Source organism: Plecotus auritus (genome assembly GCF_963455305.1).
Source record: "Plecotus auritus genome assembly, chromosome: 1".
NCBI lineage: Eukaryota > Metazoa > Chordata > Mammalia > Chiroptera > Vespertilionidae > Plecotus > Plecotus auritus.
In genome coordinates this window covers 103,087,812-103,115,810 of record NC_137770.1, presented here as the reverse complement: position 1 = coordinate 103,115,810, position 27,999 = coordinate 103,087,812, and the positions used below count along the sequence as shown (strand labels likewise).

The window sequence follows — 27,999 nt, the reverse complement described above, 5'->3', positions numbered from 1 at the left end:
ACAGAGAAAGTTAATACTCATGACAGAGAAAGAGCTCATCAAATTAAAGGACCTGAGAGAAAAAATAGGCAAAGAAATTATTATTCAAGGAAAATAAACACTAATAAAAATTCACAATATTGCACTAAGTCCAAGTATATTTTAAGATGTTTACCAAATAATACTTTTACCATACAAGTTCTGCTATTTATATTAGCATGTTGTTTATGAGACCTCTATTTTTTTTTAAAAAAAAATATATATTTTATTGATTTTTTTTTTTTACAGAGAGGAAGGAAGAGGGACAGAGAGCCAGAAACATCGATGAGAGAGAAACATCAATCAGCTGCCTCCTGCACACCTCCCACTGGGGATGTGCCCGCAACCAAGTTACGTGCCCTTGACCGGAATCGAACCTGGGACCTTTCAGTCCGCAGGCCGACGCTCTATCCACTGAGCCAAACCAGTTTTGGCTATGAGACCTCTTAAAAATAAAATCTGTAAGTATTTTGAGAGTTGGATTTTGGGGAAAAACAATGCCACAAAACAGTGAATTTGTTTAAGGTATTAATAACAAAGTAATAATGTAATATAATGGTATAAAAATAACACAGTAATCTTCCTCTTTCCCAGGAGAATATGTTCCAAGACTCCCAGGAGATGCTTGAAATCTCATATAATACCAAACCATAAGTATATACTATGTTTTTTCTTACACATACATACCTATGATACAGTTTAACTTATAAATTAGGCACAGTAGGGAGAATATCAGAGGAATGGCAGCATGCGAAGTCCCCTTGATCTCTCCCCTAGAAGTTACAACAATTTGAACAGCTATAATTCAACAAATTATTCCCTGAACACTTCTGAGAGATCTGTGCACTGAAACATCTAAATGTGCACACTGGGATAATCCCAGGGATGGGTAGAGATACAGAGGTGAAGCCACTGAGGTCTGCCAGTCGCCATTACTGCAAGAACAAAGGCACAAAGGCACTAGCCCAGCCCATCCCCTCTCATCCTGACCCCACTCATCACAGCTGCACTGCTGGCAGCCTCTGGTTGCAGTTTACATTGCTAGCACTTCACGGATTTAGAACCCCAATGCCCACCACATTCCCTGCCAGGTTGGTGCCCTGAGACCAAGGAGGCCTGGTCACAGAGGGGATGCCTACCTTCACCTGCCCCCAGGGAACGAGGACATCTTTATTGTCCACAGTGACCTAAAAAGCCAGAGAAGTGTAAGAGAAACTAAAACACTTGTGCTTCTATGCCACCTACTTGAACACAAAAGAAAGACTTCTTAATCAACTTACTACAGAAGCCTAGACAGAGAAGGAATCCATCAAATAGCATGAATAACCAAGTTAATGAGGCAGCTCAGAAAGAAAATGAAAAATATCCGGAAATGGAAATATGTGATTCAAATGAGAGAGAATTCAAGTTCGCAGTTCTGAAAAAACTCAATGAAATAAAGAAAACACAGGCAGGCAGTTTAATGAAGTCAGAAATAAAAATAACTAACAAAACAAGAACTTTACCAAAAAGATTGAAACTTAAAAAAAAAACAAAAACCTCTACCAGAACTATCTGACTCCATTAAAAAGAGAAATCCTATATAATAAAACCCTAATATGCAAATTGACCAAATGGCAGAACGATCAGTTGCTATGATGTGCACTGATCACCAGGGGACAGAGGCTCAATGCAGGACCTGCCCCCTGGTGGTCAGTGCACCCCCACAGGGGGAGTGCCACTCAGCCAGAAGACAGGCTTACAGCTGGTGAGTGCAGTGGTGGTGGTAGGAACCTCTCCCGCCTCCACAGCAGCGCTAAGGAACAGCAAGCCAAGTGGTAAGGAGCAGCGAGCAGGTGGGCAGTAAGGAGCGAGGGGTCCTGGACTACGAGAGGGATCCCAGATTGTGAGAGGGATGTCCGCCTGCCGGCTTAGGCCCCCGGGGTCAGGCCTAAGCTTACAGGTGGACATCCCCTAAGGGGTCCCAGACTGCAAGAGGGCGTAGGCTGGGCTGAGGGACCTCCTCCACCCAGTACAAACATTTTGTGCACCAGGCCTCTAGTATAAGAATAATAGGTATACCTGAAGGAGATGGGAACAGAGAGCTCACTCAAAGAGCTGTGGAGAACTTCTTCTCAGACCTATGAAAAAAGCTAAATCCTTGAACCTAAGAAGCAAACAGAACACCTAATTATCTCAATCTGAAACAGCCTTCTCCAAGGCATATTAGAAATTAATGAGAAAGAATTCTCAAAGCAGCTAGGGAAAGGAAGACAGTAATCTATAAAGGAAATCCCATTAGATTATTATTGGACTTCTCAGCAGAAACCCTACAAGTTAGAAGAGAGTGGGATAAAATAATCAATTACTGAAAGTAATTACCAGCCAAAAATAATATATCCAGCAAAGTTACCCTTTATATATGAAGGAGAAATAGACCTTTTCACTTATACAGAAGCTGAGAGAATTTACCACCAGAAGACCTCCATTACAGTAAATACTCAAGGGGGTTATTTTACCTGAAACAAAGAACAGGATACAAAACTATAAGTAAGATTACTAACAGATAGACAGAAGCAGGATATTACAACCATTTTTCAGAATAAGGTACTATATACACTTAAATATCACATAAAGGTTAAAGGAGGTAAAGCATTTAAAAAGAGAGATAAAGAAGACAATAGCTAGTTCAATTCAGAAATGAATAAAAATAATCTGTGACAACAAATACATAGAAGAGGAGGGGATAAAGGTCTGAATTGCAAAAGGCAATGGCGATAAGATGCATTCAGAAGAAAAAGGACTACTGTATACATGAAACTTTCTTTTACATATTCCTTTGGTAACCACATGAATAAATCCCAAACTGAGAAACTTCACTTAAAAAAAAAAGAGGAAAAAATTATAGAATATCATGAAATTAAAAGAACAGACAGAAACACAAGGGAAAAGAAACCAAGGAGACACAGAGCTACAAGAAACAAAGATAAAGTGGCTATAGGAAATCCTCATACGTCATAATTACCTTAAATGCAAATGGACTGAACTCACCAATAAAATAGCACAGAGTAGCAGAATGGGTCAAAAAACAAAACTAACCATATGCTGCCTTCAGGACACACATCTCAGCTGCAAAGACAAATATAGACTCAAAGTGAAAGGGTGGAAAATGATTATCTAGCCCTGGCTGGTGGCTCAGTTGTGGGTTTGATTCCCTGTCAGGGCACATACCTAGGTTTCAGGTTCAATACCTGGTTGGGGTATGTATGGGAGGAAACTGATAGATATTTCTCTCTCACATTGATGTTTCCCTCACTCTCTCCCTCTCTCTTTCTCCCCTCCCCCCCCTTTCCTCACTCTAAACGTGTCCCTGGCTGAGGATGAAAAGAAAAAAAGAAACAGAAAATGATTCTCCAAATAAATAGCATGCAGAGAAAAGCAGGTGTAGCTATACTTATATCTGACAAAATAGATTTCAAAATACAAAAAGGTATGAAGAGACAAAATTAACATTTTATAATGACCATGAGGATATTATATCAATACATGACACTTCTCAATATATATGCACCCAACCAGGGAGCACCAAAATACATAAAGCAACTACTAGCAGAACTAAAGGGAGAGACTGACAAAAACAAAATCATAGTACAGCACCTAAATACACCACTGACAGCTATAGAGAGATCACCAAACAGAAAATCAATAGAAAGAAAGATCAGCCTTAAATGACACATAAGACAAATGGACATAATTAACAATTACAGCACCTCTCATCCCAGGACAGCAGATTAGTCATTCTTCTCTAGGGCACAGGGAACATTCCTAAAGGTAGACCATATGTTGGGATACAAAACTAGCTTCAACAAATTTAAAAAGATTGAAATTACACTAAGCATGTTTTATGACTACAATGTTTTAAAATTAGAAATCAACTGCAAAAATGAAGGGGAAAAAATCCACAATACATGGAGATTAAACAACATTCTAGTAAAAAATAACTGGACCAAAGAAGAAAGAAGAGATCAAGAGCTAGATAGAGACAAATAAGAATGAAATTATAACATATCAAAACTTTTAGGATGCGGCACAAGCCGTAATAAAAGGTAAATTTATATCATTACAGACCTACTTCAGGAAACAAGAAAAACTCCAAGTAAACAACCTAACATTACATATTAAAGAAATAAAAATAGGCTGGCTAGCGTGGTTGAGCATCAACCTAGGAACCAGGAGGTCAGGGTTCGATTCCTGGTCAGGGCACATGCCTGGGTTGCAGGCTCCATCCCCAGTAGGGGATGAGCAGGAGGCAGCCAATCCATGATTCTCTCTCATCATTGATGTTTCTATTTCTCTATCCCTCTCCCTTCCTCTCTCTGAAATCAATAAAAAATATATTAAAAAAACACAGAGAAATAGAAATAGAAAAAGAGGGGAAAAAGCAAACCAAAGGCAGCAGGAGGAAGAAAATAATAAAAAGCAGAGCAGAATTAAATGACATACAGAATAAGACTATTAAAAATTTAATACAGCCTCTGGCTGGTGTGGCTAAGTGGATAGAGTATTGATTGGCCAATGTACCAAAGGGTTGTGGGTTTGATTCCCAGTCAAGGGCACGAACCTGGGTTGCTGGTTTGATCCCTGGCCCTGGTTGGAGTGCGTGCAGGAGGTAACCATATCAATTATTTCTCTCATATTGATGTTTCTCTCTTTTTCCCTTTCTCCTCACTCCCTTCTATTTTCTCTAAAAAATCAATGGAAAAACTATCCTTGGGTGAGGATAACAACAACAAAAAGTTAAGGCAACAAAGAACTAGTTTTTTTGAAAAGAATAATAAAATTGACAAACATCTGCCTAGACTCATTAAGGAAAAAAGAGAAAAGATTCAAGTAAACAAAATCAGAAATGAAACAAGTTACCACAGACACCAGAGAAATAAAAGGATCATACAAAAATACTGTGAAAGACTATATGGCACCAAATTCAATAACCTATAAGGAAGGATATGTTCCTAGAAATATATAACCTTTCTAGATTGAATCACAAAGAACTGGAAAATCTATATAGACTGATCAACAGTTTGAAAACTGAAACAACCATCAAATTAAAAAGCTTCTGCACAACAAAAAACACCATCAAAATGCAAAAGGAACTCAGAGTATGGGAGAACATACTTGCCAATGATACATCTGATAAGGGATTCATTTCCAAAATATACAAAGAACACATACAACTGAGCAAGAGGAGGATAAACAATCCAATTTAAAAAATGGGAAAAAGACCTGAATAGACACTTCTCCAAAAAGGACATTCAAACATATGAAAAAATGCTCAGCATTGCAAATCGTCAGAGAGATGCAAATTAAAACCACAATGAGGTATCACCTCACACCTCAGAATGGCTACCATCAAAAAATCAACAAATGACAAGTGCTGGTGAGAATGTGGAGAAAATGGAACCCTAGTACACTGCTGTGGGAATGCAGACTGGTGCAGCCATTATGGAAAACAGTATGGAGGATCCTCAAAAAATTAAAAATGGGACTGCCATTTGACCCAGTAATCCTACTTTTAGGAATATATCCTAAGAATCCCAAAACAACAATCAGAAAGAATATATGCACCCCTATGTTCATAGCAGCATTGTTTACAATAGCTAAGATCTGGAAATAGTCCAAGTGCCCATCACTAGATGAGTGAGTAAAACACTGTGGTACGTTTACACCATGGAACACTACACAGTTGTAATAAAGAAGGATCTCTTACCCTTTGAGACATCATGGAAGGACCTGGAGAGTATTATGCTAAACAAAATAAACCAGGCAGAGAAAGACAAATATCATATGATCTTACTTATATGTGGAATCTAAGGAACAAAATAAATTAACGAAAAAACAGGACCATAGACATACAAGCATGAAACAGACTGACAGATCTCAGAGTGAAGGCAGGAAGGAGGGCTGAAAGAGGTTAATAAAAGAATGTATATGCATTTATGCATTGCCCATGGACACAGGCAATAGACAGGTGAAAGCATGGGGTGGGATGGGAGATGGGTGGAAGGAGGTGAAAGGGGAACATCTGTAATACTCCCAACAATAAAATAAAATTTTTAAAAATCTCCCAAAAAGTAAAGTCCAGGACCAGATGGCTCACTAGTGAAATCTACCAAACAGTCAAAGTTTTATTTTAATACCCACCCTTCTTAAAGTCTTCCAAAAAACTGAAGAAGAGACAATATTTATTTATTTTTTAAATGCACATGCTTTATTATTATTATTATTATTATTATTATTATTAATTTAAATTCTTTATTGTTTAAAGTATTACATAAGTCTTTTCCCCCCAGTGACCTCTCCTGTCTGCTCCCACTCCCCAGCACATGCCCTCACCCCATACTGTCTGTGTCCATTGGTTATGCTCATATAGAAGAGACAATATTTATTAACACATTTTATGAGGCCAACATAACTCTGATACCAAAACCTGGCAAGGATAACACAAAAAAATAGAACTGTAGACCAATATCTCTAATGGATGTAGATACAAAAATCCTAAACAAAATATGAGCAAGTAGAATATAACAGTATATTAATAAAATAATATATCATGATCAAGTGTGGTTCATTCCAGGGGCACAAGGATGATGATTCAACATATGCAAATCAATCAATATAATACACCACATTAACAAAACAAAGGATTAAAATAATATGATCTTATCAGTAGATGATGCAGAAAAAGCATTTGATAAAACAGCATCCATTTTAAAACACTCATAAATGGGTAGAGAAAAAAAGGACCTCAAGAAATAAAGTTTATATATGACTAACCCTCAATGGTGAAAAACTGAGTTTTTTAAAAATTCTAAGATCAGGAACAAGACAAGGATGTCCACTTTCACCCTTCTTATTCAACACTAGAGGCCTGGTGCATGAAATTGGTGCATGGGGGGGTGTCTCTCAGCCCAGCTTGCACCTTCTCCAATCTGGGACCCCTCAAGGGATGTCCAACGGGAAGTCGGACATCCCTCTCACAATCCAGGACTGCTGGCTCCCTACCGCTTGCCTGCCTGCCTGCCTGATTGCTCCTAACCACTTCTGCCTGCCAGCCTGATCACCCCCTAACCACTCCCCTGCAAGCCTGATCCATGCTTAACTGCTCCCCTGCTGGCCTGATTGCCCCTAACTGCTCTCCCCTGCAGGCCTGGTCCCCCCCAACTGCCCTCCCCTGCTGGCCCAGTCACCTGTAACTGCCCTCCCTTGCCAGCCTGGTCGCCCCTATCTGCCCTCCTCTGCAGGCCTGGGTCCCCCCCAACTGCCCTTCCCTGTAGGCCTGGTGCCCCCCAACTGCCCTCCCCTGCAAGCCTGGTCACCCCTAACTGCCCTCCCCTGCAGGCTTGATTGCCCACAACTGCCCTCCCTTGCAGGCCTGGTCCCTCCCAACTGCCCTTCCCTGTAGGCCTGGTGCCCCCCAACTGCCCTCCCCTGCAAGCCTGGTCACCCCTAACTGCCCTCCCCTGCTGGCCTGATCACCCACAACTGCCCTCCCCTGCTGGCCATCTTTTGGCAGTCATCTTGTATCCACCTGGGGGCAGCCATCTTGTGTGTTGGAATGATGGTCAATTTGTATATTACCTCTTTATTATATAGGATAGTACTTGAAGTCCTAGGCAGAGCAATTAGACAATAGAAAGAAATAAAACTGGAAATGATGAAGTAAAATCGTCACTTTTTCCACATGATATGGTTCCTTTTTAAAAAAATTAATTTTAGTGCGTGAGGAAGAAGGAAGAGAGAGACAAAGAGAAACATAGATGTGAGAGAGATACATTGATCAGTTGCTTCCTGTGTGCGCTAAGACTGGGAATCAAACTCACAACCTAAGTACGTGCCCTGACTGGGAATCAAATCCACGACCTTCCAGTGCATGGTACGACACTCCAGCCAACTGAGTCACACCAGACAGGGCTGACATGATTCTTTTTTTTTTTTTAATATATTTTATTGATTTTTTACAGAGAGGAAGGGAGAGGGATAGAGAGTTAGAAACATCAATGAGAGAGAAACATCGATCAGCTGCCTCCTGCACACCTCCTACTGGGGATGTGCCCACAACCAAGGTACGTGCCCTTGACCAGAATCGAACCTGGGACCCTTCAGTCCACAGGCCAACGCTTTATCCACTGAGCCAAATCGGTTTCGGCTGACATTATTCTTTATACAGAAAACCCTAAAGACTGGACCAAAAAAACTATTAGAAAAAAAAATACAGCAAAGTTGCTGGATATAAAATAAATGTACAAAAATCCATTGCATTTCTATATAGTAACAATGAAATTTCAGAAAAGGAAATAAAAAAGAAAGTCTACAACAAACAAAAGCATTACTTTTGTATTTGCAACCAAATGAATAAAAATACCTAGAAATAAACTTAAAGCATTCGCTGAAAACTACAAAGCACTATAAGAGATTGAAAAAGACATAAAGAAATGGAAAGATATTCTGTGTTCATTGATTGGAAGAATCAACATAGTTAAAATGGCCATATTACCAAAGTAATATACAGATTTAATGCAATTCCCACCAAAATTCCAATGTATTTTTTAAATAAATAGAAAAAATCACCAGATTTGTATAGAACCACAAAAGACCCCAAATAGCAAAAGTAATCCTGAGAGAAAAGAAAAAAGCTGGAAGTATCACACTCCCTATCTTCAAATCATCCTACTAAGTGGCAATAATCAAAACAGCATGGTATTGGCAGAAAAACAGACCCACAGATCAATGGAACAGAAGTGAGAGCCTACAAATAAAGCCAATAAATTTTTACAAAGGAGCCAAAAACATACCATGGAGACTGTAGTCCTAGAAAAGATTTTATAAATTTGACCCCAAAGGCAAGGGAAGTGAAAAACAAAAATAAACGAATGGGACTATATCAAACTAAAAAGCTTATGCACAGCAAAAGAAACCACCAATAAAACAAAAAGGCAACCAACCAAATGGGAGAAGATATTTACAAACAGTTCCAACAAGGGTTTAATATTCAAAATATATAAAGAACTCATACAATTCAACAACAACAACAACAAAATACAATCCAATTTAAAAATGTGCAGACACTTCTCTCAAGAAAACCAAATCGCCAAAATACATATGAAAAGATGTTCAACTTCACTAGCTCTTAGGGAATGCAAATCAAAACTACAATAAGATACCACCTCACGCCTGTTCGAATAGCTTTTATCAACAAGACAAGTAAAAAGTGTTGGGTGGAGAGAAAGGAACCCTCATTCACTGCAGGTGGGAACCATATGATTTTACTTATATGTGGGATATAAAACTGAAAACAACAAATGAATAAATAAAACAAACAAAAACTCAGACACAGGCAACAGTATGGTGGTTAGCAGAGGGAAAGGGGGAGGGGAGGTAATGAAGGAGAGAGGGAGTCAAGTATATGGTGATGGAAGGAGATTTAATTTTGGGTGGTGGATACACAATGCAATACACAGATGGTATATCATAGAATTGTATACTTGAAACCTATATAATCTTATTAACCCATGTCACCCCAATAAATTTAATAAAAATAAAAAATAAATTATGCACAGTAAGAGATTAACAATAACCAATAATGAAATAAAACAATATACTGAATTAAAGTTTTGTAAATATGGTCACTCATTTCAGGGGACCCCTTGCTGGCATCTTTGTAGAGGGTCAATGCTTTCTGGTGCAACATGTTGCCATCAATCAAACACATTTCTGTTCATGTTTTCTATCCACAAATTTAATGCCATTTCCACCTTAACTAAGCACTTATCGTGCACTATTGCCTGTAACTTTGGTAAAGTTTGATGTGTAACAGCAAAACTAGCAGAAATTTATTTTTCTTTCTTCGCAATCCGATAGATTTGTTCTTACCATAGATCTTAGCAACCTCTTTTTCCTTATTAAGTTGAGCATGTTCACCTGTCCTTAAATGAAGCACTTTACAGCTTCTCTTTAACATGTCCGAATTGCCAGCATGACTTCTCTTGCACTTCAGGGCCATTACTAATTAAAGTAAGTTACTTGAAAACAAGCACTCAATACAGCAACAGTGAGTCTGATAACTGAAATGGTTACTAAATGACCAATGAGCAGGTAGCATACACAGCCTGGAGACAGCGGACAAAGGGATGACTGTCCCAGGTGGGAAAGAATAGGATGGTGCAAGTTTCACCACACTACTCAGAAAGGTAAGAAATTTAAGACTTAACGAATTGTTCATTTTAATATTTCCAATATTTAATATTGGAATTTTTCATTTAATATTTTCAGACTGTGGTTGACAGCAGGTAACTGAAACTATAGAAAAGAAACCATGAATAAGATGGGGGGAACTACTGTAATATAATTTTTGTTGTTGTTGTTGTTTAAATATATTTTTATTGATTTCAGAGAGGTAGGGAGAGAGAGAGAAACATCAATGATGAGAGAGAATAATCGGGACCCTTCAGTCCACAAGCCGATGCTCTATCCACTCAGCAAAACTAGCTACGGCTATAATATAGTTTTAATAATAATATATATTAAAATAACCAGAGCCCTAACCGGTTTGGCTTAGTGGGTAGAGCTTTGGCCTGTGGACTGAAGGGTCCCAGGTTCAATTCCGGTCAAGGGCATGTACCTTGATTGCGGGCACATCCCCAATAGGGGGTGTGCAGGAGGCAGTTGATTGATGTTTCTCTCTCATCAATGTTTCTAACTCTTTCTCCCTCTCCCTTCCTCTCTGTAAAAAATCAATAAGATATATTAAAAAATAAAAAATAAATAAAATAACCAGAGAATACAATCAAACTTGTTTATTCTGCAAAAGAAATAATTTCAAATTGTTCAGGGGTCATTAGTTGAAGCATTTCATCAAAAGAAGAAACTTTTATCAGAAACACTTATTAGTTTATGCATCCTATCCTATATAATAAAAGGGTAATATGCAAATAGACCGAATGACAGAACCGAACAACTAATCAAAGCATAATATGCTAATGATATGCTACAGCTGCTCAACAGCTCGCTATGACATGCACTGACCACCAGGGGGAAAACAGTAACTGGTGGACCAGTCGCTATGACGTGCACTGACCACCAGGGGGTAGTTGCTCTGACCAGTTAGGTTAGCTTGCTGCTGGGGCCCAGTCGATCAGGACTGAGTGAAATGGGCCGGACATGCCCTGGAGCCCTCCTGTGGTCCCTCCCCAGCTGGCCGACCCTGATTGGCCCTGATCAGGACTGGGCAAGACGGGGCTGGACACGCCCTGGAACCCTCCCGTGGTCCCTCCCCAGCCGATCATGCACCAATGGGGTCCCTCAGCCTGGCCTGTGCCCTCTTGCAATCCAGTACCCCTTGGGGGATGTTGGAGAGCCAATTTCAGCCCAATCCTGCAGGCCACTCCCCTTGGGAGGGAGCCAGATGCAGGGCTCATGGCTGGCTGGCGAGTGCTCAGGACTGATGGGGCATGAGCCCACAGCAGGTACAGTGGCGCTGAGATGAGCAGGAGTGGCAGGTAGGAGCTGCAGGCAGCGTTGGACTGCAGGTTTTGGCCCGATCCCTTCAGGCCACCCAGAGGGACCCCACCTGTGCACGAATTCGCAGCCCTTAAAGTGAGAAGCCTCTAATTATCACATATTTTTTTAAAAAAACCCACAAAAATATTTTCATTGTAGGCTTCTCTTCCCAGGCACCTTGCTGTATTATATTCCCTGCCTTTGCAGCAGCTAAACCAACTTCTAGGTCAGGGGTGGGCAAACTTTTTGACTTGAGGGCCACAATGGGTTCTTAAACTGGACCGGAGGGCCGGAACAAAAGCATGGATGGAGTGTTTGTGTGAACTAATATAAATTCAAAGTAAAGGAGCGGAGGGGAGAGCAAGAGAACTGGATAGAACAGCCGGATCCAGCCCGCGGACCGTAGTTTGCCCAAGGCTGTTCTAGGTGCATGATGTGTCAGAACAAGCATTTAGACTAGAAAGAAGTGAGGCCATCATGCACATATATTAAACACATTGGCCATGTTTTCCCTTGGCCACAGTAAGGCGGGGGAAGGATAACTATTGTTTTTAAGACCAGGAGTTGAATGGAGTGGATAGCTATACAATATAATTAGGGCTTGCAAATTCAAAACCCTATGCAAGCTAGATAGGTAGAAAAATCTTGTTGTATTCTGTCAACACTAATACTTCTTTTTTAGCTGTGTACTCTTGTCAATTAGACGGTGTATGTCTATCCGTTGGAATAACCATGGCATAGAGCTTTATCTATGAGTGTCATAAAATGCCATAATTCACAGGGAGAGGTGATCATCTCAGCCTAAGGCAGCGAGGGACTCACTCACATGAGAGATGATGTTAAAACGGCTCCATGGATTGGCTGGAATTATAGTGCCGCGGGGGATGAAGGCAGAAGCAGTAGCATGGAGAGAGATGACTGTTGAGAGCACAAGGCATATTTCAGTTTAGGTGATATGTAGATGACAGGGCTGGAAAGATGACAGCATAGCATGTTCATGCTACTGCTTCTGCCTTCATCCCCCGCGGCACTATAATTCCAGCCAATCCATGGAGACGTTTTAACGTCATCTCTCATGGGAGTGAGTTCCTTGATGCCTTAGGCTGAGATGAACACCTCTCCCTGTGAATTATGGCATTTTATGTGACACTCATCAGATAAAGCTCTATGCCATGGTTATTCCAATAGACAGACATACACTGCTAATTGACAAGAGTACACAGCCCTTAAAGTGAGAAGACTAAGCACCCCTCTTTCTATTTTGAGAGGTAGTAGCTTGCAGTCATAGCTGTCCACTCACCTCTCCCAGGACCCAAGCCCTCAAGTGGTCTCCCACACAGACTATGGCTTGGCCACGAGATTGTTTTGGCCAAGGGACCTGATGTGATGTGAGCAGGGGCTTCAACAGTACTTCCATACCAGGACTGTTTTCTCTGTTGCACCCTGGAAGGCCACTAGAATGGCTAGATTACTGGAGGGTAAACAATGACAGGAAACAGAAACAGGTTCACCCAGCTGAGTACCACTGCGCACACCCTCCCCGCACCGCCCCCCCAGACCAACAGACTCCAGCCAAACTACCAGACTGCAAAGGTCCACCAAGCCAACAAACCGGAACAAACCAGCTAACCACCAAATTGGAAAAATAATAAATGCTTGTCATTTTAAGCTATTACAGTTTCTGAAGATGTTAGGGGAGGTGTTAGTCAATATACAGAGTATCTGGCACACTGCATTGTTCTGCAATGAGTAAAGAATTAATGAAAGCTTAACTCTGATCATTGAATTCTGTCTTAGTAAACTATAGTCTTTCAAAGCTAAAAATTGTAATACTCTATATTATTTGCATGGGTTTTTGTTTTGTAGAATGAAAAACTAGAGGGCAGCATATATATTTTTTAAAATATATTTTTATTGGTTTCATAGAGAATGGGAGGAACATCAATGATGAGAGAGAATCATTGATCAGCTGCTTCCTGCATGCCCCACACTGGGGATCAAGCACGCAACCCAGGCATTGAACTGTGACCTCCTGGTTCATAGGTCCATGCTCAACCATCAAGTCATGCCAGCTAGGTGAGGGCAGATATTTTAAAGGATAGAGTACAGGTATTATAGTTACACAGATGTGGATCTGAAATTACAATGCACCATTTACTGTCTTTAGGTCCTTAGGTAAATCCTTCAAACTTTCTCAGTTTCCTTTTTAGAAAGTGGATAAAATACCACCAATCTCACAGTATCCTATATAATAAAGAGGTAACATGCAAATTGACCCTCATGCCCTCGCACAAGATGGCTGCCCCCATTTGGTCAAAGATGGCCACCAAAAGATGGCCGGCAGGGGAGGGTAGTTGTGGGCAATCAGGCTAGCAGGGGAGGGCAGTTAGGGGCGACCAGGCCAGCAGGGGAGGGCAGTTAGGGGAGACCGGGCCAGCAGGAGAGGGCAGTTGGGGGTGATCAGGCCCTGGCAGTGGAGGGCAGTTGAGGGGGACCAGGCTGGCAGGGGAGGGCAGTTAGGGGCGACCAGGCCTGCAGGGGAGGGCAGTTGGAGGGGACCAGGCCTGCAGGGGAGGGTGGTTGGGGGCAACCAGGCTGGCAGGGGAGGGTAGTTAGGGGTGACCAGGCCAGCAGGGGAGGGCAGTTGGAGGCTACCGGGATAGCAGGGGAGGGCAGTTAGGGGTGACGGGCCAGCAGGAGAGGGCAGTTGGGGGCAATTGGGCTGGCAGGGGAGCAGTTAGGCATCAATCAGGCTGGCAGTGAAGTAGTTAGGGGGTTATCAGGCTGGCAGGCAGATGAGCAGTTAGGAGCCAGCAGTTGGAAACTGGCAGTCGGACATCCCCAAAGGGTCCCAGATTGGAGAAGGTGCAGGCTGGGCTGAGGGACACCCCCCTCTGCCCCCAGTGCACAAATTTTGTGCACCGGGCCTCTAGTTAGAGATAATATATATTAAATACTAAATATATTATCTGGCACATTTCTTCAATAACCAAGAGATATTATCATATGCAGCTGACCCGTGAACATGGGGGTTAGGGGCACTGACCCCTGCTCAGTCAAAAATCCATGTGTAATTTTTGACTCCTCCCAAACTCAGTTGTCTCTCAGTATTCATAGTGGATTGGTTCCAGGAATGAAGCAATGAAAGCTTAACTCTGATCATTGATATATATTTTAAAAAATATATATGCTGCCCTCTAGTTTTTCACTCACTTGGATAGCAAATGTTGTAGATGATTGAGTCCCCATATAAAACTAGAGGCCCGGTGCCTAAAATTTGTACACAGGGAGGGTCCCTAGGCATGGCTAGTGATCAGGGCTGTTCGGGGCCTCTCTTCCCCAGCTATGGCCTCCCTTCCCTGACTGCTGGCTGCCAGCCAGGGCCACCCTTCCCTGGCTGCTGGCCGGGGCCTTCCTTCATTCTGCACCACCCCCTGGTGGTGATCAAATTGAAAGTGATCAAATTCCTGGTCTCCTGGTTGAACTCCCGAAGGGACATGTTGCATGTTAGCCATATATATATATATACAGACTAGAGGCCCGGTGCATGAAATTCGTGCACTAGGGGGGGTTGTCCCTCAGACCAGCCTGCAACCTCTCCAATCTGGGACCCCTCGGGGGATGTCCAACTGCCGGTTTAGGCCTGATCCATGTGGGATTGGGCCTAAACTGGTAGTTGGGCATCCCTCTCACAATCCAGGACTGCTGGCTCCCAACTGCTCGCCTGCCTGCCTGCCTGATTGCCCCTAACCACTCCCCTGCTGGCCTGATCGACACCTTACTGCTCCCCTGCCAGCCTGATTGCCCCCAACTGCCCTCCCCTGCTGGCCTGGTTACCCCTAACTGTCCTCCCCTGCTGGCCTGGTCACCCCCAACTGCTCCCCCTGCCAGCCTGGTTGCCCCCAACTGCTCTCCCCTGCCGGCCTGGTCGCCCCCAACTGCTCTCCCCTGCCGGCCTGGTCACCCCCAACTGCCCTCTTCTGCAGGCCTGATCACCCCCAACTGCCCTCCCTGCCGGCCTGGTCACCCCCAACTGCCCTCTCCTGCTGGCCTGATCACCCACAACTGCTCTCCCCTGCCGGCCATCTTGTGGTGGCCATCTTGTGACCACATGGGGGCAGCCATCTTGTGTGAGGGCATGATGGTCAATTTGTATATTACCTCTTTATTATATAGGATGGCATAGAACAATGCATACACATCTGCCTATTCCCAACATTAAATGGAAAATACTGTTTTTGATCCATGGATGATTGAATCTGTGGATGGGAAACCTGGGGATACAGGGCTGATTATATATTTATTGAAAAATATTCATGTATAAGTGGAACCCAGGTAGTTCAAATCCATGTTGTTCAAGTGTCAACTGTACATAAATGTTAATCTGCGAATGAGCTTGAAGCAATTCTCTCTAAATCTCTGTGTGTGTGTTTTTAATATATTTTATTGATTTCAGAGAAGGGAGAGGGAGAGAGAGATAGGAACATCAATGATGAGACAGAACCATTGATCAGCTGCCTCCTGCATGCCCCTACTGGGGGTTGAGCCCACAACCCAGGCATGTGCTCTTGACCGGAATCGAACCCGGGACCCTTCAGTCCACAGGCCAACGCTCTATCCACTGAGCAAAACCAGTTAGGGCTAAATCTGTGTTTCTACACTATTACCTCTTACCGACTGAAAGTAGAGGACTGACAAGTGTGCAGATACATGGCAAGGGTGGGAAAGGTCTGAAGTGAAATGTAGATGAAGACAATTCAGATGCCTTTAACAATTGAAATATCTTGGCTTTTGTTTATAATATTCCTTAGCATCTCTATTTTTTTAGAAGATTTAAAACATTTATTTATCTTTATCATGAAAGTATTACAGATGTCGTCTTTGCTTGTGGGTTTTTTTTCCCCATTGACTCCCTCCACCCCATACCTGCCCCTCCCAGACCTTCACCACCCTACTGTCTGTGTCCATGGGTAATGCATATCTGCATATAAGTTTCCCAGTTAATCACTCCCCAACTACCGCCTTACCCTCTCCTTAACATCTCTAAACTGGATATTTTTCCTTCTAATACAGATTAGCAAGTTAATCATGAAGCTTAATATTTGGAACTGCTCATTCAATGGTTATTGGGGGGTGGGAGTTGTTAAGGGAATAATAAATCATTAGAACACATAACCAAAAAGATATTTAAAAAGATATAAGTTGTTTAGAAACTTTGAATAATTCACAGCTAACCAGATTATTTAGAAAAGTCTAGATACTGTTAATGGAGTAAAATTAGTTATCACAAATATATGTTTTTACATCCCCTCTCAAAAAAATATATGTAATGCTTTACAAAAATACAACATCTGGAAAGCTTCTTGAATATTAATCAAAGCACACTATGAATTCCTTTGTGTCCAACCCATTGAGCCTGTTTAATAAGGTTCATGCTACCCCCCGCTAATCGTCAGGCCATGCTAATGCAAATATGCTAATTTAGGATAAAATGATATAATAGTTTTGAAGAAAGCAACAGAAAGACATCCTCTTCCATGCCCGATTGCTCACCTATATAGGTTCCGCTGTTGTTACCAGCATAGTCAGCATCTTCTGGATGGAGTGTAAAAGCATACAGAACAAAAGCCAAGAAATAGAGCAGAAGTTAGAAGCCCAGCCACAGATGCAAAAAAATAAATTACTTAAAACAATTATGTGAAGCACAGCAGAGAACAGCCCTCACAATGCCACTCTTAAACATAAAACATTTTGTTTTATATTTAAGTTTAAAGTAGCATTTCGAAACGTCATGCAACTCTTTTTCAACCTTCAGAGGTTCCTTGTTGCAGTTCCAAGAAAATTATAAAAGACTTGCCTGAGATGTTTATACTTTCACAGTTAAGGGAATGACAACACTTGATCCCCAAAGTAAATTTATTTTTGTAAATCAGGCTCTTTGCTAATATGTAAAACATAGCACTTATTTGGCTCATGGGATTAGACAGCAAGGTTAAGATTAAGATACAGCCTTTCTTTTGATAAGAAGAGATTCTGTGCTGGAAAGAAATAAAGGCATATTTCTATATTTATTTTGGTTTAAAAATGAACAGATGAGAACATTTAAAAATAAACAATGTGCTATTATTTCTAGAAATTAAATACTGGGTTATTTATGTCTTAAAAACTTCTAATCTTCACAACAATATATTTCTAGAACTAACAGCACAGCTTGTGCAGAAATCAAGTAGTTGAAAAGATTCTCCCCACATCCTTATGTTAAAATAAGTCTTTCAATATATTTAAATAACATTGTTTTCTTCATTCACCTTTATTTGAGACTACGCACAGAGAAGAAAACAATGTACTATATGTGAAATAACTTTCTGTATTTCTGCTATATGAAGAAAAAAAAAGAGAGTACATTCCTTTCTAAAACAAAGTCAAAGCATGACTTTTGATACTGTAATGTCAAGCTGGAAGTTTGGATGTACAATAATCTTCTATAAACTGTTTATCTTACTATATTTAATTTAACTCCACACATATGTATACTAAATAAAATTACTAGACTATGCAGGGAAGCTTTTATACATGTACCTTTAATTTCCTCTGAGAAGCACAAAGAAAAATGAGAAAGAAAATGATTAAATATGCAGAAAATACAATTAAAGTAGAAAGACACTACAACCAAGGGGGAAAAAAAATCCACCTACCACACTCAACTGTTTCCTCATCTTAGAAGGGCCAAAAGAAAAAAACAATTGTACTGTAAATATTTTAAAATTATTAGTCAACAAATAAATAGAATTTATGAGAAACCACATTTTAGACTGCACTATAGTCTTGGTCTAGAAAAGAATATTTATACTTAAACAGTGAAAACAGAAAGCCTTTATATGGCTTATTAATACACCACTGGGGGGAAAAATCAAGAAAAAAAGTTAGCATTTTTGCAAACTAATACCCTCGAAAGGGCATCATATTTATTTTTCATAGAAGAGTTCTGTCTGTAAACTAATCTGTCTGTTCAACACTGAAGATATTTCATGATAAAAATAGCAACAAAACAAAAAAACACAACACAAAAAAACACACAAACCCAAACATTTTAACCAATTTTCCCCTAAAGTGTTTAAATATCTTATAAACTGAATAATAGTCTAACAATTATCAACTTATTACACATGTAAAATGAGTCAGGCAGAACCTTTTATATTCATTCTGTCCATATAATTTGATGAAAGGTATTTTTAAAAGTAATCCTGAACAAGTCTTAAATTACTAATAGGATAGCAAGTAATTTAAGAGTCAAGTTTGACTTAGGAGACTCACCTTGAGGTAAAGGTGGAAAAAGAGTCGGCAACTTAACAGAAGCAAAATCTAACCACAAGTCAAGGTGGAACATATTTTGCTACATGACCTTACAGAGCGAATGGGATTGATCATAACAGTTCTCTGCTCCCTTCTGTCTCCAAACTATAGATTGGCAGTCAAAGAAAACACTGAGGAGAAAGTGTGTACCATGTTATTTTTACTTTCAAATACCTATGCGTCCTCAAACTGTAGTGGTTCTATTTGAACAGTATTAACAAAGTGACAAGCAAACTATTATTATTCAGGTTCATATTATGAGGTGCCCACATTGTGAGTTCACTCATACTCATTTCTTAGTAGCTCTGAAAAGCAATGTGTATCTAAGCAAATTATTAGAAAACAAGCAATAAACAATGTGGTATGGGTTAGCCAAGCCAAGCAAGTAGGCATGATGAAAATAATCCAAGCAGTGCTTAAAATTGATCAATATCAACCTCAGACACTCTGCCATAAAGTAGACTGTTAAATATTATATTTTCTGACAGGAGCAATAGGATAGATTGATTAAAGAACCAGTGCCAGGTAAAGCAGATGATAAAAGTCATGTCATACACACACATACACACGCACAAAACCCAAAAATTAAAACACCAAAATTAACTCACAATAAAAATAAACATCTCTAATTTACATTACATACAGTATATATATATATTTCATATTCTAAGAAAAGGTCACGAATATACTGCACAAATCCTCAAAAAGAGTATTTCCTCCATGTAATAATTAAGTAGAAAGACAATGGTATTTAGCTTAATAAAACACACATGCGTAACTCCAATACAAAGTATCTTTGGACAATACCAGATATCCAGTAGGAAAAGCAAATGAACATTTCCTTATACTTACTGATTTGAACAAAGAGGAAAACTACATAAAAGGTTGATCTTGGAAGAGAGTTGGGATGCTGGTATGATTCTTACTACGGTAAAGCACTTTTCTGTATACATTACATGCATACACTTATTTAATACTCCAACAACTCTATGAGGCAAATACTATTTCCCCCATTTTACTGAATCAGAGATATAGAGAAATGAAGGTCTCAGAAGTGGCAAAACTGGGATTTGGACCCATGCAGTCTGGCTCCAGACTTGAGTTTCAATCACTATGCGATACTACCACATCAAAATCACTTTTTAATTTCTTAAACTCAAGCTAGAAAATACAAGATGGGGGAGAAATCAAGGGAAATACATTTAAGTTTTCTGTCTATGCCCACTGCCTCCCACCATGCCAGCCTCTTGCCCCCCAACCAGGCAGCTTCAACCTCCCACGTTTCTCCTGACAGGAGGGCGGGGCTGGTCCAGCTCCTCTCCCCAGCCTCATCAGGAACCCACTCTCTACATCTTCAAGCACTGAAGAGCAGAAGGGGAAAAATTATAAAAGGCAAAGAAAGGCCAACAGGTCACAAAGAACAATTTTGCTGTCATCAGAGAATGGAAAAGCTCTCATGAAAAATAGTTGATGAGCTCTGCAAGACAGGGCAGGAGAGCTTTCCCAAGCTGCGACATAAACGGTTACTCTGAAGGAGACATGTCTAATATCCTGGACAAGTAGGGAAATGGTGTCTTAGGTAGGTGTGACAGGGGCAAAGTTAACCCCCCACCCTAGATATGGCTTTCTTATACTCCCTTATCTCCCTGCACTGCAATCTTCCCTTCAAGTCTGCAATAATCATGACCACTAACCAGACCCCTAACCTCCATCAATTCTTAACCTGCATGGTACGGGTCCCCAGACAAAAGGCAAGAGACAGTATGACCTAGAATCCTTCATATGGAGAAGCTAAAAGCACATCCCCTGGTAGTGCTTTACAAGCAACATATTCACATATGTAAGAACGCAGTTTGCTGAGATAAAAAGTGAGCAATAAAATTAGAAAGGCCTTCACCTCAATCATCTCATGACATTAAGTAATCAGACATGCAATTAACAGCTCAGTTCATCTGCACCTCTTGCCACACAAACTAAATGTTGGCATCTCCAAAGAGTATCAATTAGTATTAGGGGAAAAAAATACTTTTACTGTTTTCTAAAACCCCGTATGTTTCTGCTACACAAAATCCTACCAATATTAAGAAAATATTTGACAATGTTTTAGACATAAAAATTTAATATAAGAACATAAGCCATCTACTCATTTGTTAATTTTTAATTTATGAATTAGATTTATGGGTGAACACACTAAATAAACATTTAAGATGCTAGGAGGAAGGAGCTTATTCAACTTGAAAGTTGTATTAACAACCTGTAGAGTAATGTTATATGTATTATTTGCAAATACTTGGCCTTCCAGGTTATTGGTACCACATAGAGTGAACTCATTTGTTTAGTCATTGTTTAAATTCAGTTGTTGGTAAATTGTGATCTTTAATCCACAAAATGCTTGTCTTTGAATGAACTTGGCTATACCCTGTTTGAATGGACACATTTTGGCTGCGGTTAAAGATCTTTTTTACCCACATGATATGCAATCATCAGTGTTAGAAATTTTCAGATATTTGTATCTTGATAACTAAAAAAGAAAGTTAAGTACTATAAATTTTCTTTATCGTGGAGCCAGGATTCAGCACTCCAGAACAAATATAAATGAAAAAATACTAGGACTAGGATTCTCTAGTCCTTTTTCACTTCTTTGTTGACATCAACTGAACCCCTATTGTTCCAGAGCCCTTGTCTATGAACTTTTTCTCCATCCAAACTTTAGTTACAACGATACACTGTGAAATCAAATAAAGAGTAAAATCATAGTAATACAAGCAACCACTTTGTGAAGTGTTAACTGTCCAATTTGATATATACTATTACCTGACTGAAGTCATTATTCTAAATTCAATGCCTAACAATATCTTCCTAGGTTTTAAGTGCACTTAGAAAATTTTTATCAACATGAATATTTTTTTCAGAAAAGTGTAAACACCAACATGACAAAATTATTCTTTTAGACATTTTGCATTAAATTGTACACTTTTCTTAAAGCCTATTTCATGAATTATTATTTAGAGTCATAAAAATAGAAGATTTTATATCATCTTTGATTTTATTCACAGCCTTATTCTATAATTTAACCCAGGGCATGATGACATGAATGTCCTATTCCAAATATTTAAGTGCTAAATGTTGAAGTCTGGGAAGTGTTGAGTCAGATGGCCTTTACAAAATTTAGTTATGTCACTATCAAATACACAGGTTACAAAACAACGTGCTTTTAAATGCCTTTTAAAATGTTCAGAACCAGTACCATGAGTATTGCATAACTTTTGAGTTTAAGGGTTTCTCATACAACAACAACAAAAATTTCAAATGCAGATTAGCCAAAGAACACATATATATAACCCAGAGACATAGACAACAGTGTGGTGATGGCCAGAGGGAAGGGGGAGAGGGCTGGGTGGAGGTGGGCAAAATAGGGACATCTGCAATAGTGTCAACAATAAAAATAAAGTAAAAAAAAACACACAGTAAGATCCCACTTCACACCCACGCTGATGGCAGTAATAAAAAAGACAATAACAAGTGTTGACAGGGATGTGAAGAAGTTGAAACTCCTCATACATTGCTGATGAAATGTAACATGGTGCAGTTGCTATGGAAAACAGTTTGGCAATTTCTCAAAAAGTTAAACGTACAGTTACCATGTGTAACTTTGGTAGGGCATTGTAGGTATGTTCCCGTGAGAAATTAAAGCATGTGTCCTCACAAAAAAGTCATATATTAATGTTCATAGCAGCATTGTTCCTAATAGCCAAAAGGTGCAAACAACCCAAATGCCCATCAACTGATGAATGCTTAAACTAAGTGTGTTACAGCCATACACTGGAATATCATTCAGCGATAAAAAGAAATTAAGTACTGACCCATGCTACAATATGAATGAACCTTGGACACATTACGCTAAATGAAAAAAGTCAGTTATAAAAGGTCATATGTTATATGATGCCATCTATATGAAATGTCCAGAATAGGCAAATTCATAGAGGCAGAAAATAGATTAATGTTTGCCATGGGCTAGAGGCAAGAAATCATGGGAAGTGACTGCTAATGGGGTTACTTTTGGGGGCGGTGAAAATGTTCTGGAACTAAATAATAGTGATGGTTGCAGAAGCTTGTAAGTATACTGAAAACCGCTAGTGGTATGCTTTAAAACAGTGGATTTTATGTGAATTATATCAGACACTGTTCTGAAACACTGTATTTCTTCATGCTAAAGAATTTATTCATGCTAAAGAAGATGAGACAGGAAAGAAAAGAAACAATGAAGATGCTAAGATCGTAAGGCCCTGGGAGTTGCAGAGGGACTCATCACGTACCCTCTGCCCCACCTGGCCAATGGCAAGCCATTTGAATGAATGAATGAATGAATTAATGATGGTCACACATTGTGGATGGTATTGTTACCTAGTACAATCTCACTGAGGGCAATTTGGCAATATCTATTAATAACTAAAAATGCTCATAAAAATTGAATTTTAATTATTTTAGAATAAAGTTATTAGCTTTCTACTTAGTTTTCATAAAAATATACTATCTCTGAACATGGCCACATATATTATACACTCGTGATTTAACTGAGATAATATTGACCAGATTTATTTCTATTCAAAATAAATAATATCCATTAATGAGAACAAACAATGCATTTCTCAGTGAATCAGAATTTAGTGAAAAATAAAAATAGAAAAGAGGTAAAGAGAAAGAAAAGAAAAAAACATAAGGAAGAAAGGGTGAAAGGAGGATCAGTAAATATTTTTAAATAATACTAAAGAGGCAAAAAAAAAAAAAAAAGAGAGAGAAATACTGAAACATCCAAATGAGGACATTTCAGTAAAAATAAATCCTCAAATAAATATTTCTCAAATTCAAATATTGAAGTAGTAACATAAAAAATTACACAAATTAACACAGAAAAAGCCTCCATTACAATTATTGCTTAAACATACACTCACACCCCCCAGTTCACATTTGTGCACATCTATACTGAAACCAGTTTGGCAAATGTATTATAAAGACAACCTATTCAACTTACATAGTTCTTTAAAGAAATATTTATCAACATTTTTAAGTAAATGAAAATTTGTAATTATATCAAATTATACTAATTTGAGTATGGATTTAGATTCAAAGAGAATCACATTAATTTCATTTTTAAGTTATACATATTTTATCCCATATGCACCAGATATATTAGAAATGTGCAAACCCCATATTTAAACTTCTCGTAGAGCAAGTGAGATGGATGTCTCAAAGGTCCTTTCAACTGGGTGAGCTGTCAGTGAAAATTCATCACACTTTAAAATAATGCATTGTTCTAGTTCAACTTTAAGTTTCTGATGTCACAATACATGTGACATTCTACAACAAGTTTTGTTTTTTTTTTCCTTTCTGCCCAGACTAAGCGGAGCAAGAACAAGCAGGCTTTTGAATCAGTGCTGCACTTGAAGTATTTGCTTGCTTGGGAGATTTATACTGACTGTAGTTTGGCTCTCTAATGATGTAATTCCTGGGCTATAAGCTTCTACAAACTGACAGAAATAACAGGAGATGTGAAAAATGCAACAATACTAAAAACAGATGTTGGTGTAAAATTCCAGGACCATTTATTTTTTCATTTTGCCTTTTAATGTACAATTTCCATGCTGAAAACAAAGGGATTTTTTTTAACTCTTAAAATAGCTTAAACATTTAGAAGAGATGAAGTAGGAAATTTATGGGATGGGGGACTTGAGGGATGGGAAGTAAAAGGAAGTGAGAGAAAGGTGGGCTGAAAAAAAAAAAGGCACCTAAATCTACACTATATTTTTCAGTTATCTTATGTCATTTTTTTTTCTTACTCTTATTTTATTTTAATCTAGTCTGGTAATAATTCCAAACAGACAAGTAAAAGATCAGAGTTACTATGATTTCTGGGTAACTAAGAGGAAGAACAATTAATTGTTCTTAGGCACAACTGCTTTTGTGTCCAAGAATGTGTTGAATTTTTCCCCTTAATCTTTACCAAGAAATATCTTACCCAAACCTCCTGGCTTTGGAGAAATAAAATACCTAAATCCAGAATTCAAAAAGAGCTGTAGTTATTAGTCCTTTTCTTAAAGAGCCATGGATTTATTACAAATTAATCCTAACACCCCTTTCTTCAAAAGATTCACTTTAATCTATTTAAAATGATCCAAAAACTATCAGAAGGTAATATGATCTGTCATTCTACCACAAATACCTGCTTTAATAGTCAAAAATAAACACCAAGGTTTGGTTAGTCTGCATTCTTATTAACAAACTTACATGATTTCCTGTTGGAAACTTTCAGGGGCTGAACTATTATTTCTGGTCGTCTCAGAGCCAATCTCCTGGGAGGAAAAAAAGGTCAATATGCCTATCAATTTTCAGTACAGATCCAAGGTTAATATAACACCAAAATATTAAAAGTCTTAAGAAAGAGCTGGAAAGTTAGGGGGAAATGAACACAATGCAATCTATTCAAATTAAGAACTGAATTCTCTAACTTCAAATTTTTATAAATTATCCCCACTCCAAAATCACTCTTATTTTTGCCATTTTTCACATCAATAAGTTTCAGATATTAATGTGTGATTTTCCATTTGCTTCATAACAAAAACCAAATATGATCTGGTACTGTCATATTATTTTTGGTCATTATTCATACTCAGACAAAACAGAAATCCAAACCTGAGGGATAAAGGACTCTAAGGCAAGATTTTAGTGCTTATTTTATCACAACTATGCTTGAGTGATATTTTGCAGAGAACAAAAGGTCAGTTGAAGAAAGGCCGTCATTACGTGCTAGTAGCTCACCTTTCCTGGAAGTGCTTCGAAGGAATCAAGCCTGCCCTGGGATTGGCATCACCTTCATGCTTCGCTTGCCACCACATTGCATCATCTTGGCTCATAATCTGAAGAATATCTCCCTTTTTGAAAGAAAGCCCAGCTTCCTTACATGGAATTGCTTTATCCTCATTAGGGTCATAGTCAAAGAGGGCTTTGATAAACATCTGGAAGAAAGTTTTATTTAAAATGAATAAATACAAAAAATATCAAATGGCCAATATTCTTCTAACTCTAATTTAAGAACAATTTTTAAAAAGAATATTAAAATAAACTTGTCATGACAAAGGAGATATGTATTAGATGAAAAACACATTAGCCCCCTCACCCTCCACAGGAAAGATTTTAAAGTAATAATTACCTTGCCTTCTTTAGATGGTGTCTCCTCTTTGATGCTGGGTATGATCTTAAATGTTATTGCTCCCTGAGACTGAGCCTGATAATCAGAGAAAAGAATTATAAAAAAAAACTTCTAGAGCCAAGGAGAGGGAAGAAAAAACAGCTAGAAAACTAAATGCATCTGAAAATTTACGAGCTTGGGATTTCTATTCTTAGATAGATCAAACTGAGAAAAGTATTTTTGTATAAATTCCTGTAACATGAGAAAGCACTAAAGTTTGTCAAATAATTTAAAAAACATCAACCACTAAACCCACTTTTACCTCCTTGTGCACTTTTAAAATGCCGATGACTATATTACTATCCATGTCGAGTTACTTATGCATAGTGCCTTCTACAGACAACAATAAATGTGGAGAACAGATAATGTGCAAGGATCAGACTATTCCATTTAAGTATCAGCATCCACATATACAAAATGTATCATCATCCAGAAAAAATAATAAAGAACATTTATCTCTATTCTGGTTAGTGAGTAAAATACCAAATAATAGATTAATTAAAAGATGAAAAGATTGACTAACTATTCAAATTTAATTAAACAAGCAACAATACCCAAAAGTCTTTGCTAACTCAGACAAGAGTAGATCTCCCTTTAATAAACTCTCATGTCATTTTCTATTTATTTCTTTCCCTATTAGCATTTATCATATCTAAATAATTATTTATACAATTGCTTAATATCTGTTATCTCTGCTAACAGTAAACTCTATAAAAGCAGTAAATATCTAAAACATATCTAAGAGTTCTGAGGAAGGGAAGAAAAGAGGAAGACAGGGAGAGACAGGGAGGAAGGAGGCAGGGAAGGAGAGAGAAAGGGAAAAATGGTTAGATCTCTCTGAGGCTCACTATCAATGGTGTGCTGGTAAAACAGAACTGTGTTTTATAAAAAAGGCCCTGATTTGTTTTGTTTGCCAATTTTCATGGTATAAATAATCCTACCATAGCCAATTTCAATTTACCAGTGTGAAGTCACTGATAGCCATGCTGGGAAAAGTTGCATAGAATCAGCTTTTGCAAGCCTAGGAGGAGCTCCAATACAGCAGAGTCTCGAGTAAAATGGGGTTTAATAGTATATATTATAATTTTATAAAAGAGTGACTTCAAAACGATATCATTGTTACTGATTATCATAAAAGTAATTCACAAATCTTATTAAGAATTCATATGATACTGAATTGCATAGGTAGAGAGAAAGCAAAAGTTTTCTCTATAGTCCCTTCCCATTCTTCTAGTTTGTGTGTGTGTGTGTGTGTGTGTGTGTGTTGGGGGGGGGTGTATTTTAATGTATGTAAATCCCTTAGAATAATGCCATTTAGGGCTCAATCAGTATATGCTATTATTAGTATTATCATTATTATTAGGTAAAATAGGTCTACCAGTCATTGTGATTGTTTCACAGTGACCCATCATGTAGATGGAATGATTAATCAATCAATGAAACCTTCTTAATAGTTTCTAAATATTTTTAAAACTATCTTGTTTATGGATATTTGCCAAATTAGATCCTTGGGATTAATTTCCAAAAACTGCATTTCTTGATTAAAGGGTATGCAAATTTAGGTTAGAAACAACTACAGAGTAGCTGGAGGCTGCATGCAGTTACAGCTAAACTACCGAGCAATTGAAATATAAATGATCTAAAATATAATATTTAAGGAAAACTGAAGAAGCCACGTAGAGACTTGTAAGAGGAACAGAGATGCAGAAAGGGAAAGCCCCCTCTAGCAGGTGCAGCAGCTAAGAGGCCAGAGGGATATCCTGGCTGCAAAGTTCCCTCCCCCTGGGATTCCCATGTAGGGATCCCCAACCAAGAGCAACAGAGATGAGTAGAAGAGCCCACATAGC

The 27,999-nt window shown here is 38.8% G+C and overlaps 1 protein-coding gene across 2 annotated transcripts in view; it reads right to left on the bottom strand.

The window, feature by feature from the left end:
* The window catches only part of MPP7 (MAGUK p55 scaffold protein 7), a 365,049-nt gene that overhangs the window by 60,587 nt on the left and 276,463 nt on the right, over positions 1–27,999 (bottom strand). For both annotated transcript variants that reach the window (XM_080671637.1, XM_080671638.1), the window contains 3 exons: positions 26,114–26,188; positions 25,723–25,919; positions 25,192–25,256 (listed from right to left, as the gene is read on the bottom strand). In XM_080671637.1, coding sequence (XP_080527763.1) covers positions 25,192–25,256; positions 25,723–25,919; positions 26,114–26,188 — 337 coding nt within the window. The remainder of the gene's footprint in view (positions 1–25,191; positions 25,257–25,722; positions 25,920–26,113; positions 26,189–27,999) is intronic.